Source organism: Solea senegalensis, linkage group LG5, assembly GCF_019176455.1.
Source record: "Solea senegalensis isolate Sse05_10M linkage group LG5, IFAPA_SoseM_1, whole genome shotgun sequence".
Classification (NCBI taxonomy): Eukaryota; Metazoa; Chordata; class Actinopteri; order Pleuronectiformes; family Soleidae; genus Solea; species Solea senegalensis.
In genome coordinates, this window is record NC_058025.1 from 3094421 (window position 1) to 3118281 (window position 23861).

General features: G+C 40.8%; 1 protein-coding gene across 5 annotated transcripts; it reads right to left on the reverse strand.

Annotated features, from left to right (window-relative positions):
- Positions 1-516: 516 nt before the first annotated feature.
- LOC122769390 (carnitine O-acetyltransferase-like) lies at positions 517-22855 on the reverse strand. 5 transcript variants are annotated; one of them, XM_044025904.1, is made up of 14 exons: positions 21906-22855; positions 21136-21429; positions 11814-11932; positions 10116-10169; positions 9400-9565; positions 8969-9143; positions 8535-8713; positions 5373-5473; positions 5032-5157; positions 3635-3757; positions 3351-3486; positions 2563-2625; positions 1490-1618; positions 517-862 (listed from the first exon to the last, which is right to left on the reverse strand). In XM_044025904.1, the coding sequence occupies exons 1-14, from the start codon at positions 22098-22100 to the stop codon at positions 626-628; spliced, it is 2097 nt and encodes a 698-aa protein (XP_043881839.1). In that variant the 5' UTR covers positions 22101-22855; the 3' UTR covers positions 517-625. The 5 variants fall into 5 exon arrangements, with proteins under 5 accessions (XP_043881839.1, XP_043881841.1, XP_043881840.1 ...); XM_044025906.1 differs by lacking the exons at positions 21136-21429; positions 21906-22855 and adding exons at positions 12073-12357; positions 13833-15218; XM_044025905.1 differs by lacking the exons at positions 21136-21429; positions 21906-22855 and adding exons at positions 12073-12378; positions 13833-15218.
- Between the last annotated feature and the right edge of the window lie 1006 nt (positions 22856-23861).

Sequence of the window (23861 nt, forward strand, 5' to 3'; positions counted from 1 at the left end):
TTGTGACCAATTGATGCAGATAAAAATGCCTCTGTATGCAATAGATAGATCTACAATTGATCAGACCAATGATCTGGATGGTGTGCAGAGCATCAAAGGTTTTCTAGGAGCGACGGCTATCTAGTAAAGGCGTCTAATGACTTTTGTGGAGCATTCATTAATTAATTCACCTATCTACCGCTTTATCCTGAGGATATATTTATTATGTTGATTGTATGTGTTTTTTTGTTTTTTACGTAATTGTGTGATTTTAATTCATCTTGTTTGTAAAGTGTCCTTGAGTGACCTGAAAGGTGCTTTTAAATTAAATGTATTATTATTATTATTATTATTATTACATCCTCCACATGAGGGTTGTTGCTGGGGCAAATTCCAGCTGACATATGGCGAAAGACGAGTACACACCTAAACAGGTTGTGTGAGTGATTTGCAAAACAGGTCTGAATAATTAGGGCGGCTAATGCACTTATGGCACAAATCTACAGAGTAAAACAGGAATCTCCAAAGTCAACACACTTTAATGTTTTAACTTTAAACTTTAATGTTTAAAAAGTTATAAAGGAAACCTTCATGTCCAAAGTGTCACTTAATGCAAAAATGCAACCTCCTTCACGGCCGTACAAATCTATTGCTTTACGTTTGTCTTGGTGTCGACTGTATGAAGATCAAGCATTGTTTTCATGTCCAGCAGTGTGTCCACCAAAGCCTGGTTCAGCTGTGCAGCATTATCTCCTTTGTTGGTGTTAGAATGCAGGTAGGTCATTATTAAGTTAATGTCGTCGTCCTTTATATGGTATGTAAAGTGGTATTGGCCAGCTTTTTCAGGCCCAACTGTTCCAAAAAATCCATTCATGTATGTCACCTAATTTTTAAGAAGAAAGGGAAGAGTTCAGTGGTTAGTAATAAATGGAGATCCTTGACATGTGTTTCCATAACAGCAACTGAATCATCTAATGGACACAAACAAAAAAGATATATATATAAGAAGTCTTTTCCCTTAATTAAAAAAAAAAAAAATGCTTTAAGAACACTGTCATTAACACTCATACCTTCTATCGTGGTAGCATGACTATTTCTCATGTAAGACGACTTAAGGTCTTGACATTCAGCGGCGGCTTCCACCCCTTGGCCTTTCTGCACAGATTTCCCGTGAATATTTTAATGATATCATGAACTATAGCTGGCGAAAGACCGACAGGCTTTACATCCTTGCTCTGAGAAATATTTTATTTTAAGTGACTGTCAATTCTTTCACAAACTTTGGCCCAAAATGGTGAACCACTGAGCATCCTTTCTCACAAAGAAGGATTTTGTAAAACCACTCATTATCTCATCTGTTACCAATTAACCTGATGACTATGTATGTTGCACTTGTCGCATTCAACAAATGATATATTTAGTTGTTCGTGCTCTAACGCTCTAGAATATTTACTTTCTCTCCATTCTTTCATCCTTTTGTTTTGTTTATAGTTTCATACCCAGCTCTTACCTGAGTTGCCAAAATGTCCAGGTTGTAGGCTTTACCAGGCCAGATCTTTTCAGAGAGGGGGATTTTTTTCTCAACAGCTTGCATGTGAAGACCCATTAAGTGCTCATTAATGTTCTGGCCACTCCTTGCCTGATTATAAAAGAAAGAAATGAAGAAAATTGAGTTTCCGAGACCAAATATCTGATCACTCTCTGACCTCATGCCTCACGGGAATACATCTGTTATGCATGTTGGATTCATGAACGATGCACACTCACCTTGGTGGGATTGTTAGCTTGCTTCCAAAAATTATAGTCAGACGAATATTATGTGAGATATACATATATATAGATATATATATATCTATATATATGTATATATAGAGATATATATATATCTCTATATATATAGATATATATGTATATATCTACACATATATATATACCCACGGTCCCACGGTACCCCGCGGTGCCAAATTCTACACGACGTTACTACCGTGGATTACTATACTGCCGATGCCAGTTTTTGCTACATAGCGGCCGCCTCTACTCTCCTCGGCTTTTCACTGCATGCTACTCCCTTGTAAACAAACCCACATTGCAACTACTGCAAACGAACGACACAGCTGCTGAATGATTGGCTGTTTGCCTGTTACTCGTGACGTTCGGGGATATGATAGGCTGTTTCCGCATGCTGGGTCTGCCCATCTGTTAGCTGATTGGCTGTTCGTGTGTTTCTGCCGGCAAGAACAAACTCCATGAAGACCACTCCGCTTCGATAGAAATTTGTTTCAAAACAAACATCAAGCAAAAGTTTTGTCTCTGATCCATGGAGGCCTCCCTTGCAGTTTGAAGGACTTTAATAACCTGTTACTGCATGGTGTCAGATACCACGTCATACCTTCAAAGGTCTATTGGAGTCCTTGCCTCAACAGGTTAGGGCTTTTGAGATAATGTTACAGCTGACTGGGCAAAATGCAATAATTTTAAAGTCCCAAGATAGTTTTGTTTCTTGCATATCAGTGAATTCTATTGTGGTAATAAACTACCTCTATGCGAAGCTAAATATCTTTGGTGCTGTGAATGATAACTCACCATGTCAGTGAAAGAGCTGTGGGCTGTTATAGCTTTCCTCAATAAATCAGCCTTCTCTGAAATCTGTAGGAAACAAACAAATAAAAAAGAATGTTATAACTCCTCCTGTGTAGTGTTTTAGTATTACTTAGGCATTTTTGGTCCCATTCATTTTTTGTCCTGCTATGAAAATCCATCCCCAGTGCGTCATTAGCATGCAGACATCCTTGAGGACAACTGTACACGTCCGGCATTAAAATGCATCCTTGATGTTTCTCCTGTGTCCTCTTGTGATTGGATGTGGCTTACACATCAACACACCAACGTCATGACTCTCAGGATCTCGTTCATGAGTGAGGGAAGAATGGAGCGGGAGTTTGACAGGCGGATCGAGGCGAAGTTCTCGGTGTACCGTTTTATCTATATGCTAACCCTTATCTATGGGCATGAATTTTGGGTAATGACCAAAACAATGATATCCTGAATACAGGTGGCCTAAATGAGCTTCCTCCGCAGGTTAGCTAGGCTCAGCCTGAGAGATAGCGTGCTCCTCCATGTCGAGAGGAGCCAGCCGAGGTGGTTTGGGAATCTGGCTCCTGGACACCTCCCTGTGGAGGTGTTTCAGGCATGTCCTTCTGGGAGGAGACCCAGGGGACGACCCAGGACACGCTGGAGGGATTATATCTCTCAGCTGGCCAGGGAACGCATTGGAATCCCGCAAAGGAGCTGGTAGAAGTGTCCAGAGAGAGGGCTGTCTGGATTTCCTTGCTAAGGCTGCTGCCCCCAAGAGAGAGGTGTCTGTGTCAAACCTTTGTTTTGGGATCATCAAAGGCCTTAACAAAGGCAACAGAGGCAGTAGAAGTTGAATTCATTGCAGCAAGGCGTCCCAGTCTGAACATACGCAGGGTGGCAGATTCCAGTTGAATAGAGCACTGCTGGTGCATCCTAACAACAAAAAAATGTTTTCAGCAAACATAACATTAAACTCACATGCAGAGCTTTGTTTGATTTTCTTACAAACTCTAAAGCTGTAAAGAGTGAAAATCCTGCCTATAACAACAAATGATTGCCACATTAATTTTCAGCCCCTCACCTGTAGTAGGCCAGCTGTAGAGCCATTTGTACGAAACCATCAGGACTCATCTTGTAGGCCTTAATGGCATTTTTTCCAAAGTGCTCAAAAGTTGTACATGCCACATTCAGGTTTTGGATCAGTCTGCAGAGAAAATGGGAGAATTTTGTTGACATAGAAAAATGTGTTGATCTGCTGCAAAAGATATGTGTCTCCAAACCATCTTTTTTGAGGTGTGTGTTCAGATTAGTACTAATCCCTGCCCACTTGTGATTAAAACACTCTGCCCCCCTTTACACCTGAAATTAAAGGCGACATAGACCAGAAGCTCCAATTAACTCTGCGGTTGTGTGTGTGTATCTGCATCATTACCTCGTTTATGAAACCCTACATTTTCAGAACAACAGTTCAGCCACTGCTGAGAAAATAGTGTTGTATTGTTTTCCTGGGCTCTGTGAAGCGGATCGGCACTTCCTTAATTTGATGTCGTCATCAGAAATCCTCACCACTCCTCTCACCACCGTAGCGCCACCCGGTGCAGGCACATCCGGTTGCGTACATTCAACCGCAGAAGAAGAAGAACTACTCTCGTAACTGCTGAGATGCAGAGCATCCACCGTGCCAGAGGGGGAGCTGTGTATCTGAGAGCTGTCACTTCCAGGTACCTGGCCAATCACAGGACAGTGGGAAAGCTCTCGTTGGCTGGCCAATCACAACACAGTCCACGATCTGGGGGTGTGATTTTAGTCTGAAACAGCATGGCTGATGAGAGTGTCAGTGAGGAAACCATGAAAACAAGTTAATATATGTAAGTAGACCTCCATAACTAACATAAATGTGTGATACAAGCATTCGATGTCGCCTTTAAAATCAGTTTTTCTGTGATTGAAATACGATCAGATAGTGCCTGACCACTTACAGTTGTAAATATAACCGAGATGCAGTGAGGACGGACTGTTCTGATCTGACAAACCACCTTTGGAGGTGGTCGGAGAGTCTCCTATGCATCTCTGAAAAAAGTTGGCAGCTCCAAGGAAAGTTAACGTGAAAGCAGTGTCAAAATTCCGCAGTCTCGTCCGCTTTCGTCAATTTTTTCATCCCTGCTTTGAAAAGAAAGAGGACACCATCAAATAGTGCAACTTTACATGTGGCTAACGTTGTTGATATGACGGCACACAGGACGTGACGTTGTTGTCTGCTGCTGAAAATCTTTGCAGAAGAGGGGGTGGTGATGTCTGGTAGGGGATGACTGTGATTGGATAGCAATCAGATCTTAATGTGGACACAGGTGTGAATGTATGTGATGAAGCACTAACTGCAGAAAATACATTCTAATGGCAGGTGTAAAGGGGGCCTGAGACCTCATCTCAATAACAGGTCTGTGTATCTCTTTTATCTCTACTTTAAACTACCCTCACATGTCAATGTGCTGCTTGGCATCTTCAATGTCCTTCTTTATCTCAGGTGTGATGTTGAACTGGAGTTTCTGTGGATTGGGCAAAGGCAAAGCCTCCATGGAAGACTGAGTTGTCCGTAGCTTTTTCCTGTTTCCAAACACAAGGTAAAGACAATAGTACATTGTCAATTCACCATTTAAGGTAAACCTTTCCTTTAAATTATTAACATTCTGAATATTAAATATGGAATGAATGTGCACCTATAGATCAGAAATGATAGCAATATATGTAGGTCAGTAGTTGCCTGTGCAAATCAAATATACCCACACCTACAGAATCACATTTGTTCTTGGTCAGCTTACATGTTTTCCATGGCATAGCCAATGAACTTATTGATGACTAATCCGTCCACACTTGCATGCAAACAGTTCAGACCGCAACTTCCATCCTCTGCAACAATTACCTAAAAACAAAAGACAATACAAAAGAGGAGACAGAAGACAAGCAGAAATTTTAAACTTAAAGGCCCTGATATGCACCATGTACATGACACAAATTGTGTCATCAACGTGCAGGAAGATTTTGGAACTGCATTGGGTGCGCGTGAACATACAGACTGAACCCCATGTTTAAACTCATTGTACATTTTTACCACCGAGAGAAACTGCACCTTATTACATATGTATATTTATATTTATACTTATATTAATATATATGTAAATAATTTCCTACTTGTATTACTTACTTGTATATTGTTTGTCTGTTTACTATCTATTGTTGAGCTGCTGTAACGCCGTTTTCTCTCCACTGTGAGATAAATAAAGCTATCTTATCTTATCTTAACCCCAGCAGGTGGAGTATTAAGCATTACATTACATTACATTACATGTCATTTAGCAGACGCTTTTATCCAAAGCGACTTACAAAAGTGCATTTAAACATATGGGTACAAATAAGAGCTAGAAGTAAGTAAGAGCTTCAAGTAGATCAAACTATGAAGTGCTAGTCATAAGTGCGATGTGGAGGCTTTCAGCTGTCCGGATGTCGATGGGGAGATCGTTCCACCATTTGAGAGCAAGGACAGTGAACAGTCTCGAGTTCTGCGAGTGCCTCTGCGATCCTCTCAGTGAGGGGGCAGCGAGCCGGTTTGCCGATGCAGAGCGGAGTGGGCGGGCTGGGGTGTAGGTTTTGATCATGTCCTGGATGTAGGCTGGACCGGATCCGTTTGTAGCATGGAACGCAAGCACTAGAGTCTTGAAGCGGATGCGAGCAGCTACAGGAAGCCAGTGAAGGGAGCGGAGGAGCGGTGTAGTATGGGAGAATTTTGGTAAGTTGAAGACCAGTAGAGCTGCTGCATTCTGGATGAGTTGAAGAGGTCGTATGGCACACGCAGGGAGACCAGCCAGGAGGGAGTTGCGGTAATCCAAGTGTGAGATGACAAGAGCCTGGACCAGAACCTGTCCCGCCTTCTGGGTTAGAAGAGGCCGTATCCTTCGGATGTTGTGCAACATGTATCTGCAAGATCTAGCTGTTGCAGCAATGTTGGCAGTGAGGGAGAGATGGTCATCAAGTGTCACACCCAGGTTCCTTGCGGTATGAGAAGGAGTTACCACAGAGTTGTCGAGGGTGATGGTTAGGTCTGTGGTGGGAGAACCCTTTCCTGGGAGAAAAAGAAACTCAGTCTCTTTTGAGATTGAGTTTCAGGTGATGGTCAGACATCCACTGAGAGATGTCAGTCAGACAAGCGGAGATCCGTTCTGCTACCTGTGTGTCGGAGCTGGGAAAAGAGAGAATGAGTTGGGTGTCATCGGCGTAGCTGTGATAGGAAAAACCATGAGAGCGAATAACTGAACCAAGAGAGTTGGTGTATAGAGAGAAGAGGAGAGGGCCCAAGACAGAACCCTGATGGACCCCAGTAGCTAGAGGACAGGGTTCCGACACGGATCCTCTCCAGGTTACTCTGTATGTTCGGTTTTGAAGATAGGACGAGAGTAGGGTAAGTGCAGAGCCTGAGACACCTAGTTCTTGAAGGGAGGAAGTAAGGATCTGGTGGTTAACTGTGTCAAACGCTGCAGAAAGGTCCAAGAGGATGAGCACAGAGGAGAGAGAGGCAGCCCTGGCAGTTGCTCAGTGACAGCAAGAAGTGCAGTTTCGGTCGAGTGACCTGCTTTAAAACCAGACTGAAGAGGATCAAGAAGGTTGTTCCGGTGAAGGTAGGATGAGAGTTGATTAAAGATAGCACGCTCCAGAGTTTTGGAGAGAAAAGGAAAAGGAGCCCCTCAAGGGCCTTATTACTGTTTTTGTCTTTGTGCACTGGATCTGTGTTGCAAGGGGAGTCTCATGCAGTCGCTCATCGACCTGGCCCCCTCCAACAACTACTCCGAGGGTATTACCAAGGTGCTTTCAGGCCACTTGAGACATGTGATCTATCAAGCATATCCTGGTATTGCCCTGAGGTCTACTTCTGTATTGACATGCCTGAAAAACACGTCCCCAGGGAGGCACCCTCACCAATATCTGAACTAAATCAGATGGCTCCTCTCAATGCAGAGGACCAGTGGCTCCCATTTAAACCTGTCCTGGATGTCTGAGCTCTTCATCCCATCTTCAGGACTGGCCCCAGCCACCCTGTGGAGGAATCTCATTTTGGATGCTTTTATTTTGGTTCATAATCAAAAACTAATGATGATAGGTGAAGATGAAGTCAGATCGACTGCTATATTCAATCTTAATCTCAACCTCTTCACCTAAATGGATGGGTATAATATCTGCATTACTGCATATGACCATTAAAAAGACGGTTTTCAAGCAGGTCACTGAGTTCCTCTCCCAAAATGACCTCCTTGACCCTAATCTGGCTTCAAAAGTGGCCACTCTACTGAAACAGCTCTGTTTTCTGTGACAGAAGGTTTAAAAGAACGCAGAGCAATAACTCACTCCTCAGTACACAGCTTAGCAACAGGGGTGTTTCATGGGTCTGCTCCCACCTACTTGCAGTAATTGCTCTCCTAAAGGTGTATGTTACCCCTAGTACTCCATTCATCAAAGGGTTGTCATCTGGTGGTGCCAACACCCCGCACAAGACAAAACTTTTCATGTGTCGTTCCACGCTGGTGGAATGATCTACCGAGTGCTACCAGAACAGGGGCGTCCCTGTTTATCTTCAAGAAGCTCTTGAAAACCCAGCTCTTCCAAGAGCATCTTGGAACAGGTCTGACTTACCAAATTCCCACAATAGAGAGAGGTCATCTACTTTATTCTGGCAGAGAATCTCACCAAAGAAAAATATGACAAGACCACTCATCATGCGAACAAATAGAAGCATGAATCAGAACAATTGGGCTGGCCAAAATAGACATACATTAATAGAGGAGATCATAGATAATAAAATGTTGGCCCCAAAAAAAGATGTCTTGCTATTGCTGTGTTGGATGAGGACATTGGGTTAACAAAGACAACAAATAAGAACATATCGTTTAATAAAAACAAATAGCAACAAAATATAAACATTCTGAGCTTCTCACCTGAATCCCTTTGTCAAACCAACGATTTCCACTGTTGTATTGGCTGCCTCCACCATGCAGTATGTGGTGAATAACACTGTTGCAGTACATGTCATCAGGCACTGGGGGCATCGCTCTATCCAAGCACACCGTGAAGATACTGCTTTCAACAGCTGACAATGATTCTTTGTTGGTCTTATCTGGACAAAGCAAGGACAAGCATGAAGCATGTATTTTGCACTGAAAACAAAGAGACAAATGCATAAAAGTGGCACCGCCAACCCCAAACAAGTGATTGTCATATTTGTTTGACTCTAGCTATTATATTCTTTGACGTACTGGTGGGCTGTCATCCTGACAATACCAGGTCACTTTTCCTTGCTGACACTTTCAACAAGAACAGAACAGGTTGCTATTTGTACGTTGGACTTTCATGAGAACAGAGTTGTTCTCACCCTTCATGAGGTTAGAGTAGGTTTTGCCCCAGATGTCACGGTGCTGTGAAGTGAGGATGCCCACAGGCTCCATGTTGGTCAGTGACGATGAGTTGCAAATCTTCTCCAGCTGAACGCAGAGTTGGTCAACTGTCAGTGGCATCTCATCACTGTTGTACACGTCCAGCACAAAGAACTGAATCCAAGGAGACACACATGAGAGCAGAAAGACTTGATTCGGACAGAGATCCACGATGACCCATTCCTGGTCATTTTATTTTTAAAAAATGCTTGTAACCCATTTGTTCATAAAGATCTTTGAACATCTAGTCATTATTCCAAGTATGTCTTCCCATTAGCACCAATGGGGAATGGTATAGTTCTCTGCCAGTGAATGAATTCCTGGACATCGCCAAATATTTGATTTGGGCTAGTGATTAGGAGTCACTCACCTGACAGTTGTGAACCACAGTGATGTGTTTGGGAGGGGTGGAGCTCTTGCCATAGAACACCAATGTGTCCGTCTTCAGACCAGGAGGACAACAGCTTGACATCAAATACTCGTACTGCTTCATACACAGTGGCTTCCCTCTCATGTAGTCAACTGGTAGTTTCTCACTGTAAAACATAAAGTCATTATGTCCCACTAAGTGTGTTGTCTGCCTGTATTTTGTAAATTGGCAGTATTTTGGACAGACTTGGTGTGAGCGACAGACTTAAAAAGAGTAAGAAACGAGTGAAGACATTTTCTGTGTCACAATCTGTATTTTCTTTAAATCACTGCTTTGTTATGGCTAATACTGACCCCCTCTTTTTGCTCAGGCTAAATCTATACAACTACGTTTTCAGTTTACATAAAAAAACCAACTGATCATTCTCTTCTCTGTTTAGTTTGAGATTAAATTCCTCTACTAAATGTCTGTATTTCTGCCTGTTCAGACTAAAGTGCAGCCCTGGAGTTTTTCAAGAAAAAATTGCAGGGTTTAAAATGTATTGGTAACAATTTACAAAAAGGTATGCAAATAAAAGTGAACTAATCACGAGGTAATCAAGTAATGACCACGATGACCTCATCCTAACTCATCATTATAGCTAGTGAATAACATTAAACCACAGAAGAAGAATAAAACAAAATGTAACACTCTGGTGGGAAAGGTTCAATACTCACTTGTCAATCGTTGTCTTTAAATCCAACAGAGCAACTATAAACTCGGCAGCAAACCTAAAACGAGAGAGGTTATTCGTAACTGACCGTCCATTTTGTTGTCACCCCCACCCCACAAGTTAATGTTGCTAAATCTGTCAACATGATGCACACCAAAATCATAACCTGTATCTGAAACTCAATTTCAAAGTTCTACGCATTTGTAAAATGCAGCTACTTCCTAGTGAAACCCTCACCTTAACCGCAACCTGGGAAACAGCCTTTGTAACAGGAATCATCCTCACTTTTGCGCATGCATAGAACAAATCCGGTTGTTGGCCATCTTACAGTTTTCAAACTGTTTTTTAGACAAACATTGGAAAAATGATTTTCATCATTTTGTGTTCAAGTTTGATATAAAAAGATGAATATGAGACAAAAGATGAACATTTCAGCTTTTACTTCCTGGTATTTGCATCTGGATGATAGGATAGGTTTGCACGTGCAGACTGCGTTTAGAAGTGGAACCAACATGATAACTGAGCTGTAGATGGGTGAAAAACGAAGATGGGAAAATCAATCAGAGCCTTTGCACAAACATTGGTCATAGCCAGTACAACCATTTGGAATGTCCTGAAGAAGGGAAAAACCGCTAGTGTACTAAGCAACAGATGTCCAATAGGTTGGAAGGAAAACATCAGCAGTTGATGACAGAAACATTGTGAGAGCTGTAAAGAAAGACCCGAAAACAACTGTTAGTGACATCAGCAACAACCTCCAGAGGGCAGGAGTGAAGGTATCACAATCTACTGTTCTGAGAAGACTTCATGAACAAAATGTACAGAGGCTACACAAAAAGAAGCAAACCTCTCATTAACAAGAAGAATAGGAAGGCCAGGCTGGAATTTGTCAAAAAGTACAGCTACGAGCCTCAAAAATTCTGGGACCAAGGTTTTATGGACTGATGAGACAAAGATGAACTTTTACCAAAGTGATGGAAAGACTAAAGTGTGAAGAAAGAAATGGTCTGCTCATGATCCCAAACATACAAGCTCATCGGTGAAGGTAATGGCATGGCTTGGGCTTGCATGGCTTCTTCTGGGATGGGCTCATTAATCTTCATTGATGATGTAACACATGATGGCAGTAGCAAAATGAACTCAGAAGGCTACAGAAACATTTTGTCTGCCAATTTAAAGAAAAATGCAAACAAAGTGATGGGGAACTCCTTCATCATGCAGCAAGATAACGACCCCAAACACAAAGGAGTTTGTCAGGGGCAAGAAGTGGAAGATTTTAAATCTAAATCTAAATCTTTATTATCTTTATTATAATTATTATAATGCATTTGACCCATCCTAGAATTAGGAGCAGTGGGCTGCCACACTGAGTAGCGCCCGGGGAGCAATGGGGGTTAGGTACCTTGCTCAGGGGTACTGTTTCTTCTAAATTGTGTATCAGATCCAAATGTAAATACCTAGAAATGAAAACTGAAATGTTCATCATTTGATGTCAAACCAAAATGTTTTCAGTCTATGGCAAAAATAAAGGAATTGGCCTCACTGTTCCCATACTATCTGAGGGCACTGTATATATATATAAATTACTTCCATGTAAAATGGTAACATAATTATTGATATGGTAATCAAGACAGTTAGCGTCTTTATGACCTTTTCTGTCAAAAACACTGACCTTGTCAGGAACAGCAGTCCACATGCTCACCTTATTTGTTCACGCTTATCACTGAAGATCTTTCGGGGACAGACCTGTACAGGATTTTTCTGAATCGCTGCAGGTTGCCGGGCGGTCAGGTAGCCATTCTGAATATAATAATCTGTCAACTATAAATAGTTACACTCAGTGTCACATATACATATGTAATTATAGTATATAGTAGTTAGTGTAAAAACATGTAGTGTATAAATGTCAGACCCAGACCAAACGTTGATTGAGAAAAATCTCATTTTGATTAGAAACTCACCCAGTTCTCAGTGTCGCGTGCTTTCTTCTCCAGGCCTTCCTGTAGTTTCTCTCCAACCCCGCCTTCTTTCAGAAACTCGGTCACCACCTTCTTCGTGTCATTCAGCTCATCCCGCCCCACAATGGGCTCCAGAATTTTGAGGTAGCGCTCACAGGTCTGCTTCAGTGAAGGAACAGGCTGACGTGGCAGTCTGTCCTGCTGAGGAATGTCTTTGCCACCAACCGTAGTTATTGGTTTTAGCCAGTGACTGAATGTCACCAAATTCCACGGCTTCACCATCCCCACCTTTGCCGGAGAAATACAAGACTGAAATAAAATACATGTGTGGAAATAATTGAGAGGATGTTTCTTTTTTTCTTTTTTTTGTCATTCACTTGTTATTGATTTTTGATTTTATATACAAACAAACAAAACAAAGAACATGAAGACCTTTAGACGAGTACAATAACATCAGGGAAAAAGTAGAGATGTACATAAAGAGATTCGTAAACACCACCAGGCATGAAAGCAAGCAACAACCAAAAAAGCGGCTAAGATGAGAGTAGATAAATAAAAGTATTAATGGTGGACTAATCAACAATTACCTGAAGTCCAGTCTGATGGTAGAAACATATGTAATCCACTTTTGCCAATTTTCAATAAATACCTCTTTTTGTGCTCTTAGGTTGAAAGTAATTCTTTCCATTACAAAGATGTTGTGCACAATATCAATCCATTCATCTACACTAGGTGTCTCCCTCTTAAGCCATTTCTTGGTTATGGATTTCTTACAAGCCACCAGTAATATTCTCAGCAAGTAGTTATCCTCGTTACTCCATTCCAGTTACTCCAAATCGATCAGATACAACAGATTGAAACAAAAAGTTATTTTTGTTGAAAACACAGCCTCCAAAATTTGATGTATGTGTAACCAAAATGGGGTCACACCTGGGCAACTCCAAAATACATGATAATGATTCGCTTCTTTGCTTCCGCAACACCTCCAACAGTCTGTCTGGTTGGAATATGATTTTTTTTTATATGGCGTGCAGAAATTACGGATGACATTTTTCCATGTAAATTCTCCCCAAAGTGGAGAATTAGTAGTTTTCCATTGTTGTTTAAAAATTTTGCTCCAATTCTCCTGTGAGATTATGATGTTGCCCTCGGTTTCCCATCTCGATTTTACCTTCGATATATTTTCTTTGTTAAGAGATTGAAGACTTGTGTATAATCTCGAAATTATCTTTTTAAAAGGTTCATCATTGTAAGCTTTTACAAATACCTTTAGAATATAGTTGTCTGGCTCATAATTTTTCATAATTTTTTCCCGATATAGTCTCTTATTTGTAGAATGTTTCATTATTAACTGGATTATAAACAATTACTCGATCACTCAAATCTTCATCGTTTTGAAGGTTTTTTTCATTATTAAAACAAGATTTCTGATTGTTTCAGCTTCTTAAATGTGAACATGTTCCGGTTTCTTTGCTCCATATAACAAAGAAATCAGTAAAACTGAATTGTTTTGTTTGTGGACAAAAACAAAACATTTGAGAACATCATAATTTCCACGTTTGACAAACACTGATCAACATTTTATGGACCAAATGATTAATCGATTATCAAAATAACTGGTAGTAGCTCTGTTATTTGAATGGATTTGCTTTTATTACTGCATATCAGCTATTTATTTCAACACCAATTTCCTTTTTTGAAGCAAGCCAGCTCTTGTCTAATTGCCAAGCACTATGTGGAAATAACTTTTTTTTATTACTCACCAAAGTTCTGCTACAAATTCCCAACATTGTGCTTTTCGAATAGTTTGCCGAGACTTGTCGTTCAAAACAGGCGAAGTACTGGCAGTTGGAATCTGTAATGCAGGAGGGCGTTGTCTGCAATGCCTTCAGGTCTCAGAAACTTGTCAGACTTGTTAAACATGAGTGGTAATAAGTAATTGAAGTGTTATAACCCCTCAGATGTTTTTTTTCTTTTTAAAGAGAGTAACACAAATCAATCGCTGGAAGGAGTCATGGTTTCAAAAAGGAAGGTTTAATTTGTCAACCAACAAAGACACCTCTGTGGTGGAGGACAGGGGCCTATTGCACAAACTCTAGGGTAAGGAATTAAGCCGGGCTATGTTACTTGTCCTGGCTAACCTCTCCTAAGTATTTATATTGTGATCGGGAAGACGAAAGGGACTGTTCAGGTTTCATTTTCATAGAAATCGCTTTAATTGGAACAGTTCATTCATCAGTTTGATGTGATACAACAAAGACAAAATATAATCAAGGAAACAATCTCACCACAAGGTCATTCAGAAACTGGGCCATGTGGTCAGCTGGAGTATGTAGCTGAAGGCTGTTATAAAGTGAACACGTGGAGGTTTAATGCCCTGCAGGCCACATTTGCTGCTCTGCCAGTAAACCTGTGCTTATTTGTGAGGGGATGAATGTAGCTCCTTGTTTTTAGCATGTTTTATTTCACAGCTCCTCATTAAACTGTGTAATCAAATCTATTTCATGGACTGTGTCTTCTCTCTTGAACGAGGGGCACCAACAATAATAGAAAGTAGCTTGAAGGTAAATTTGGTTGTTTGGTTGACGCCACCCGGAGAGAACCCACACACATACGGGGAGAACATGCAAACTCCATGCAGAAAAGTCCTTTTTGCTGCATAGGCAACAGCTGGATGTATACCAAAGGTGCTAGATTTTGTTTCTCTGTTGTTGTCGCATTAAGTCTGCCTCTTGCATATCAGGGGTTGTGATTGGTTTCCTCTTTTTTCAGGAGATTCTGTAGTCTTCCACGCAAGATGGATCTGCAGAGCAAAATCAGATCGGCTGGGTTCACCCATTTGAGTCATGTTTTCCTTGACTGGAAGGTACCTTGACTCATTGGTATTGTTTAGACTGCTCAGAAGATTGAAAACAGATATACAATCAGAATCACATTTGAAACCACCTCCGTATGTGGTTTGAATCAGGTTTGGTTTTTTAGCTGTTCAGACTACCAAGTCATATATAAACTTGGACAGGACCCTAAGACCCTAAACTGACAGGGGGGGCTCCCCGAGAACAGAACTGAGACAATACTTTTTAAGAAACCTCTTGAATGTGATGACCCTCCCTGCCACACCCCCAAAGTATTGGTTCTGTGCAAAGGCCCCCAGGTCCCTTTGACCTTGGGAATATCTCTAGTCTTTACCAGTGGTTATAGAACTTTGAGAATGATGAGTGTTTGAAAGTGTGACAAACAACGACAAAACCTCCTTGGCAGCTGCACAGAGTTATTGTTTTAAGCTTGTCTTGATGTTGACTGTTTGGAGATCAAATATCATTCTCATGTCCAACAGTGCATCCACCAAAGCCTGGGTCAGTTGGGCAGTTTTTCCCTTGGGTGTATTACAATGCTCCAAGGAGAACATTAACAAGTCAATGTGGTTATCCTGGATACCGTATAACACGTGGTATTCGCCAGCTTTCGTAGGTCCAACACATCCCATCAGTCCATTCTTGTACGTTACCTAATTATTAAGAACAGGGAGATTTGAGCATTTTGTGATTAATGGAGACGTGTGTTTCCACAACAGATACTGAATCATCTATCAGACACAAATAAGCATTTGCAGTGTGTGGCTTTACACTTTGAAAACGCTTTAGGAATGTTCTACATGTTCAACGCTTTCATAACTACATGTCACAAGATTGTTTAATCTACATGTTACAATAATTGTAATAATTTGTGATGGATAAAGTCTAAATATGTACTAACCCCATCTCCAGGAAGTCGGGACAAATTCACAAACAACTAAAATCTGTAATACCTAAATGCTTTTAAACCTTGCACTAAGAAACACATTCTTTGAACTGAAAATGGTGAACCACAGCACACTCGTGTTTGCGAAGACTAAGACTTTGGTTGATGACCCTCAACTGTTAAATATGGAGCCCTCAAGAACAGTGTTACTCGTACAACCTTTTTAGTTTTGCAAAGTGTCCCAACTTTTTGTTGAGTATGTTGCAGCCGGCACATTCTGTATATCTGTAAATGAGGTTTGTACGCACCGTGTTTCAACAGCAAAGATGCACACTGAGGCTGCTGTTGGTTAGTATGTAGACTGGGTGGACTCTAACTTCAAGGTTCAATCCTTGGCTTTCTATATTCAGCATGCTGATGTCTTTGGGAAAGGTGCTTAACCCTAATTTGCTCCTGCAGATTGTGCCAGGCAGTGTGTGAATGGCAAAACTATCGCTGACATTTGTGCATGTGTTTGTCACTAAAAAATAATAATTTGCGAACTAAAGAAGCAGCATGACTAGAAAAGCACTACATAAATACGGACTATTTACTTTTACATTGATTCGTGTAGGATTGGACACTATGATATGCCCCTAAAGTTGGAAAATATATGAATTATTTAAGAGAATATGAACCAATAACCACCTTTTGCAGCATATACTTTATACTTTACATTATTTCACATCACAGTTTTATGCCTGGCTCTTACCTGACTTGTAGAAATGTGGAAGTTATAGGCTTTATCACCAGGCCAGAGTTTTTCAGGGAAGGACATTTTTCTCTCGGCAGCCTGCATCTTAAGACTTAGAAAGTGTTCTCTTATGGTCTGGCCACTCATTACCTGATAATAAGAAATGCAAAATTAAGTGATAAGAGAGTGATGATAAACTACATCTGCTCAAAGCTAAAACTCTTTGTCATGCTGTGAATGAAAACTCACCATGTCAGAGAAAGATTTGTGTTCTTTGATAGCTTTCACTAATAAATCTGCTTTCTCTGGGATCTGTGTAAAACAAAGACAAAAAGTGTTACAAGTCATTCCATGTAGTGTTATAGTAAGTATAGTTGTTAGTCATAGTAATTTTCTTTCACCCCATTTAAACCTGGTATTAGGGATCCTCAGTGATCCACTTTCCTGTGGACATCCTTAAATACTACTGTTCACAGCTGGCATTAACCCTTGAACAACGCTTAAAATGTCCGTCTGGCCTTTTTTGCTTATTTTAATCATGAAAGGACAAGAAAATGTCCTGTGAGTAAGTGCTTTGCACCATTTTTCCAGAATAACTTTCAATATCTGGCAATTACTTACTTACTGCATGTTAAAATAGTGTATTAACAATTTAAAATGAAGAAAAACTTACGACAATTGTATATTATCATTATAATTATTAATTGTCGTTTGCGATACGCTCGGTTGAGAAAGTGTTAAAATGCATTCTGGATGTGTCTCCTTTGACCACATACAATTTTTTTAGAGAGGTGTGTTAATCAAACCTCTGTTTTGGGATCATCAAAGGCCTTGACAAAGGCAACTGAGGCAGTTGAAGTTGCATTGATGGAACCAATGCGGCCCAGTCTGAACGTACGCAGGGAGGCGGCTTCAAACACGACAGCACACTGCTGGTACATCCTAAAGAGAAAAGAAAAAATCAGCAAACAGGGTATTCTAACATACAGAGCCCCTAGAATCCTGCCCACAAAGACAGATGATTGCCTGATGCATTTTCAGCCCCTCACCTGTAGTAGGCCAGCTGGAAAGCCATTTGTAGGAAACTATCAGGACTCATCTGAAGGGCCTTAATGGCTTGTTTTCCGAAATGCTCAAGCCTTGTTCTCTCCATACCCAGGCTTTGGACCAATCTGCAAATGGGATGGAAAAATTTCCGACACTGACATTTGACAAAGGTTTGCACATGTGTGATCAGATGTGCATTGTCTTCACTAATGGATTAAGAACATGGCCATATGTCCATGTAATTTACATTATCTTAACTTGAAATTATCCTCACTTGTCAATGTGTTGCTTCGCCTCCTCAATGTCCTTCTTTATCTCAGGTGTGATGTTGAAGTGTAGTTTCTGTGGTTTGGGCAAAGGCAAAACCTCCATGAAAGATTGAGTTGTCTGTAGTTTGTTCCTGTTCCTACACAGAAGATAAAGGCATCAGTACACAACAAAATTACCAAATGTGCTTCATAAGAATAGGCTTCTTAAGCCACAGATGTAGTATATAATTTTTTATTCGGAAACTTGACCCAACTTCCTCAATTGGCATAGAGGTGAGGAGGTTTAATCTTTTCAATAACCTCTTCCTCATCTACAAGTGACAAAGAAAATGACAACACATTAAAAAAATCCACACCAAAAGAATCCCATTCATGCTTGGTCGACTTACATGTGTGCCATAATATAGGCCATCATCTCTTTGCGGACTATTCCATCACTACCAGCATGTGAGGAGTTCATACCATAGCTTCCGTCCTCTGCAATAATTACCTGACAAAAAGACAAGATAAAAAACAAGCAGAAGTATTACACGACCAAGCTCCCCATCAGTCCATCTTTGTCTCCATCCATTTATACAGGTCCAGACTGTGAGAGCAGTCTCATCAGGAAAGCCAAGACACTCCCTGGTCATCTCCGCCAACTCCCTTGAGGGGATACTAAGGCATTATTAGGTCAGCTGAGAAATGTTATCACTCTGGTATGCCCCGGATACCGCCCACCTCTCAACTAACAAATGGATTTCCCTTGCATTCTAGTGTAGACCATCCTTGGAAGGTTGAGAGGTGTGATCCCCTTGTAGTTGCAGCACTCCATTCTTTTTCTTATAATTATAGTTATCATTTATTGAGAAGAGTAAGTTCACTATTGTTCTTTACTGCACAGTCAACTTCCTTGTTTGCTGTTACCACTGTTGAACTAAAAGTTAATGTAGCGCCAGTGGCCTTTCTTCCATGGTTTTGTGTCAGCAAGCCACCCTTGGAGCAAATTGGCCCCATAGAAAAAATATGTTGCTGCGTTGGACGAAGGACATCAGGTTGACAAAGATAAGAAAGTGAGGTTAGTAAAGACAGTAAATAGGAACATACTGTATCTTTAAAAAAATAGCAACAAAATATAAAACATTCAGATGTAGCCTATCACCTGAAGTCCTTTGTCAAACCAGCGATTTCCACTGTTGTACTGGCTGCCTCCTCCATGCAGCATGTGGTGAGTAACACTGTTGCAGTACATGTCATCAGGCACTGGGGGCATCGCTCTATCCAAACACACCGTGAATATACTGCTTTCAATAGCTTTGATAGATTCTTTGTTGGTCTTATCTGGTCACACACAAGGACATGAAATGCACAGAGAGTAAATGTTAGTTGGAGAATGTGGCGGTGCTGAAGACCCAGCTCTTCCAAGAGCATCTTCTGTCCTAGCACCTACCAAACCCCCTCCATCTCCTTCTGCACTTGGATTTACCTCGGCACTCTCACCCATCAGTCCACTCATCCAAACTAGTGAAGTTCTTTCCAAATCTACTTCTACAGTATGTAGCTTATTCCTCTTTTGTAAGTCGCTTTGGATAAAAGTGTCTGCTAATTGCTTAAATGTAAATGTTCTCACCCTTCATGAGGTTAGAGTAGATTTTGCCCCAGATGTCACGGTGCTGTGTGGTGAGGATGCCCACAGGCTCCATGTTGGTCAGTGACGATGAGTTGCAAATCTTCTCCAGCTGAACACAGAGTTGATCAACTGTCAGCAGAGTCCCGTCACTGTTGTACACCTCCATCACAAAGAACTGAATCCAAGGAGACACACGTAAAAACCAGAAAGACTTGAATAAGACAGACTAGATGGTGAGACTTCAAAAAAAATCCTCAAAACCTATTTGTTCATGAAGATTCTTTGGAATAACGAGTCATTATTCGAAGTGTTTCTTCCATTACAATCAATGGGGAATGGTATAGTTCTCTATCAGTGCATTATTTCCAAGACAGTCCCAAATATTTGACTTGGGCCAGTGATTAGGAGTCACTCACCTGGCAGTTGTGAACCACAGTAATGTGTTTGGGAGGGTTGGGGCTCTTTCCATAGAACACCAATGAGTCCGTCTTCAGACCAGGGACCCGGCAGGTTGACATCATCTGCTCGTACTGCTTCATACACAGTGGCTTCCCTCTCATGTAGTCAACTGGTAGTGTCTCACTGTAAAACATGTAGTCACTATGACCCACTGAAATTGTTTTATATGCCTTTATTGTGTAATTTCTGTTGCGGCCGTTCAAATGTCTGCATTTCTGTCCATTCAGACAAAAATGCATCCCTCAAGTATGTCTTGGTAACAGTTAACAATACGGTAACTACAAAGATTAACTAAGGATTAGGTTTCATTAAGTAATCATTAATGCTCATGACTAACTGCTAATTAACCATTTGAACCTCTTGTTGTTGTGTTGTCCGTCTCACTCATAAGCGTCCATGGTGGAGTGGCCTTTTTGCATATGGTAAACCATTGATCTTTGTATGTTACTCTGAATACCTGAGATTCCAAAGGAGACCTGAAAAACGAGTCATTATTCTTTTGCTATATAAGCCATTATTTCATGTTATCTTGGGACACATACTGCATTCACCACTAAACCATAGGTGATTAAAACAAGTTGGTACATTTGGTTCAGTACTCACTTGTCAATCATTGTCTTTACATTCAATAGAGCTGAGGTAAACTCAGCAGCAAACCTAAAAAAGACAGAGAGAGGACATTCATTTTATTGTGAAACAGGAAATCTTGCAAGTTGATTTAATTGACCCTTTGTTAAATGATATCTTTCAGACACATTCACACACTGACAGGAGCGACTTAGGTTTAATAATCTTGCAAAGACCTGTAGACAAACATACACAGGATATCCCTTGACCTTCAGGTTAAAATATGCAACATTCTACCCATCTACTGCTCAACCACTGAGCCACCATTGCCCCAGTAGTACAATGTTCACAACCTAATTTCTGAGGAACTGGTCAAGTTTGTGGTCAAGTTAGGGATGAGACGTGTGTGTGTTCACCTTATTTGTTCATTCTTATGCCTGAAGTTCGTTCGGGGAAGGACTTGCCCAGTATTTGAAAAAATCACCACAGGGTCCCGGTTGTTCAGATATACATACTGAATATAATAATCTGTTAACTATAAAAAACATGTAGTGTATAAATATGTCATGAAACAGACCAAACGTTCATTAAAATGAAAGAAGTGATTAAGAAAAATCTCTTCATTTTGATTAGAAACTCACCCAATTCTCAGTATCGCGTGCTCTCTTCTCCAGGCCTTCCTGTAGTTTCTCTCCAACTCCGCCTTCTTTTAGAAACTCTGTCATCACCTTCTTCGTGTCATTCAGCTCATCCCTCCCCACAATGGGCTCCAGAATTTTGAGGTAGCGCTCGCAGGTCTGCTTCAGTGATGGAAGAGGCAGATAGGGGAGTCTGTCCTGCTGAGGTATGCCTCTGCAACCAATCTGAGTTACTGGTTTCAACCAGTGACTGAACGTCCTCATCATATTTGTGGGTTTCACTGTCCTCACCTTTGCCTGAAAAATAGAATAGAAGAACGATCTCAAACACGTGTGAATGTGAAAAGCAAAACAGTCAATCACTAGATAAGCTTTTGCTTCTCCCGCTTTCCCTTTCGGTTATGTGTATTGTGTGAACTACACTAAGATGATGTGTGATGATGAGTGATCTGACATGACCGAAATAAACATATAAATAAATAATTTTTCCACTTTATTTATTTATTTATTTATATGTTTATTTATTTATTTATAACAAAAATCTATGTAATTTCTGTATTTTTTTTTGTATGTATTTTTTAACTGCTAAACTGACGACATGGTGACACATGACAGACCAATTGGAATAGTTAAAAAAAAGACACCCCCCTCTAACTTGACCAGTTATAAATGTGTATAACATGAATTGCTTCAGCAGCGTAGATGTTTAAAAGTCATCTATTACTTCAGTGTCTAATTTTTTACACAGTAAAAACATTTTTTTTATTACTTACCAAAGTTCTGCTCCAAAGTCCCAACATGGTGCTCTTGACTTGTCCTTTGAACTGGGAGAGGGGAAATACTGACTGGTATTTATGAGAAACAGGACTGGGCTTTGTGAGGAATTTGTCTACCATGCCATTAGCTCTCAGGAACTTGTTAAACTTGTAAATGCTGCTCAATACTTGAAGTCCCCATGAGGTTGTCATTGCCTAAATGCTTGAGCCTCAGAAGTGTCAGAAAATAAATATTTATTAATCTATGATATTTGTCTTTTTCAAAAGTTGTTTGGAAGTCAATATTGTAATACAGTGCCAGAGGACACATACAAGTTATGCACACAACAGAAGGTTAAGAACATTATTGAATTAAATACCAGTATGGCAACCATCTTTTGGGCAGATTTGAGGTGCGAAATATTTGAAAGAAACCTGGAGACAGAATTGTAAGAAATCAGTACAGAGGTTAAACAATCAATAGTAAAGTGTAGGAAAGAGTTGACAGAAATCGAAAGATAAATCAATTAAATGCGAGAGGAGTCATTTGGAAAATAGACTCACTCATACAACACAGACCTTCGCCAACACTTTAAACCAGCTCCTGAAAGTTTTGACGTTTTGATCCACTGGAAACGTTTTGGATCCGGATCGAACGTTACCTTCTTATAGCTACTTAATAAATTGCAGCCAAATCCATAATCTGTATCAGATCCAAATTAAACTTCGTCTGACAGTGGATTGACTGATCCTGCATACGCATACCAAATTCCATTCAAATCTGTCTGTGCAGGCCCCAAAAACATGTAGATTTGTGGATTAGGATGCTCCAAATTGACTGTAAGATGTGAAAGTGAATGGTTGTTTCTCTCTAGAAGAATTTAATTTAATTAATCCCCTTGGAGAAAGTATTCCTTTGCATTTGACCCGTCCTAGAATTAGGAGCAGTGGGCTGCCACACTGAGTAGCGCCCAGGGAGCATTGGGGGTTGGGTACCTTGCTCAGGGGTACCCCAGCCCTTTTTGGCCAGGTGGGGATTTAAACCAGCGACCTTCTGGTTACAAGCCAAGTTCCCTTCCACTTGGCCACATGCAGCCCTGTGATAGACTGGTGTCTTGTTGAGGGTGTGACCCTGCCTTTCGCGCTTTGTCAGCTGGGATTGGCGACCCTGAAGTACAGCTGAATGGGTTTTGTTGACATTTAACTGCAGGAAGAGTTTGTCACACCACTCCACAAAGTAATCCACCACTGGCCCATGATGAACCTCTCCATCCTGTTGTGGACTAATTAAAACGGTATCATCTGCAAATTTACGGAGGTGTCTGCTTTTATGAATACTGATGACAATCCATTTTTGAACAAAATGTACAGAAGAGGGGGCAAGACACATCCCTGGAGTGAGTCTGTCAATGGAAGCAGATTCTTAGACAGGACGCCATTGGCCCTGACTGCCTGGAGCCTGCATGTCAAAAAAATTCAATGTCCATTTCACCAACCCTGCGTCAAGGTTAAAGGTGGACATAACGTTTATTTCCTGAAATGTGGGGTGAGGAGAAATCCATAAACAAAGTCTTGAAAAGATGCTTGTATACATAATTAAAAAGGGTGACAGGGGCATCATCCACTCCTCTGTCGGCTTGTGAAAAATTGTGAAGGGTCAAGCAGGTCCTGAACGTTAGTGGTCAGGATTCCTTAGACCATTTGCTCAAAATTCTTCATCACAAGTGCAGTCAAAGTCACAGGTCGAAAGGTGTTTAATTCTTTTGGAGATTTGTTTTTAGCCACATGCACAATGAAAAATTCCTTCCACAATTTAGGGACCTAGTGCTGAGTAAGAGACAGATTAAAAAGATATGTAAAGAAAAGATTTGCGTAAAAAAAATTGCGTAATTGATCTGCAAAGACTTTAAGAAGTTTGCCAGTGATCACATCAGCCCCAAGGCTCCTTCTGTGATGTGACATCTGAGCCCTGGG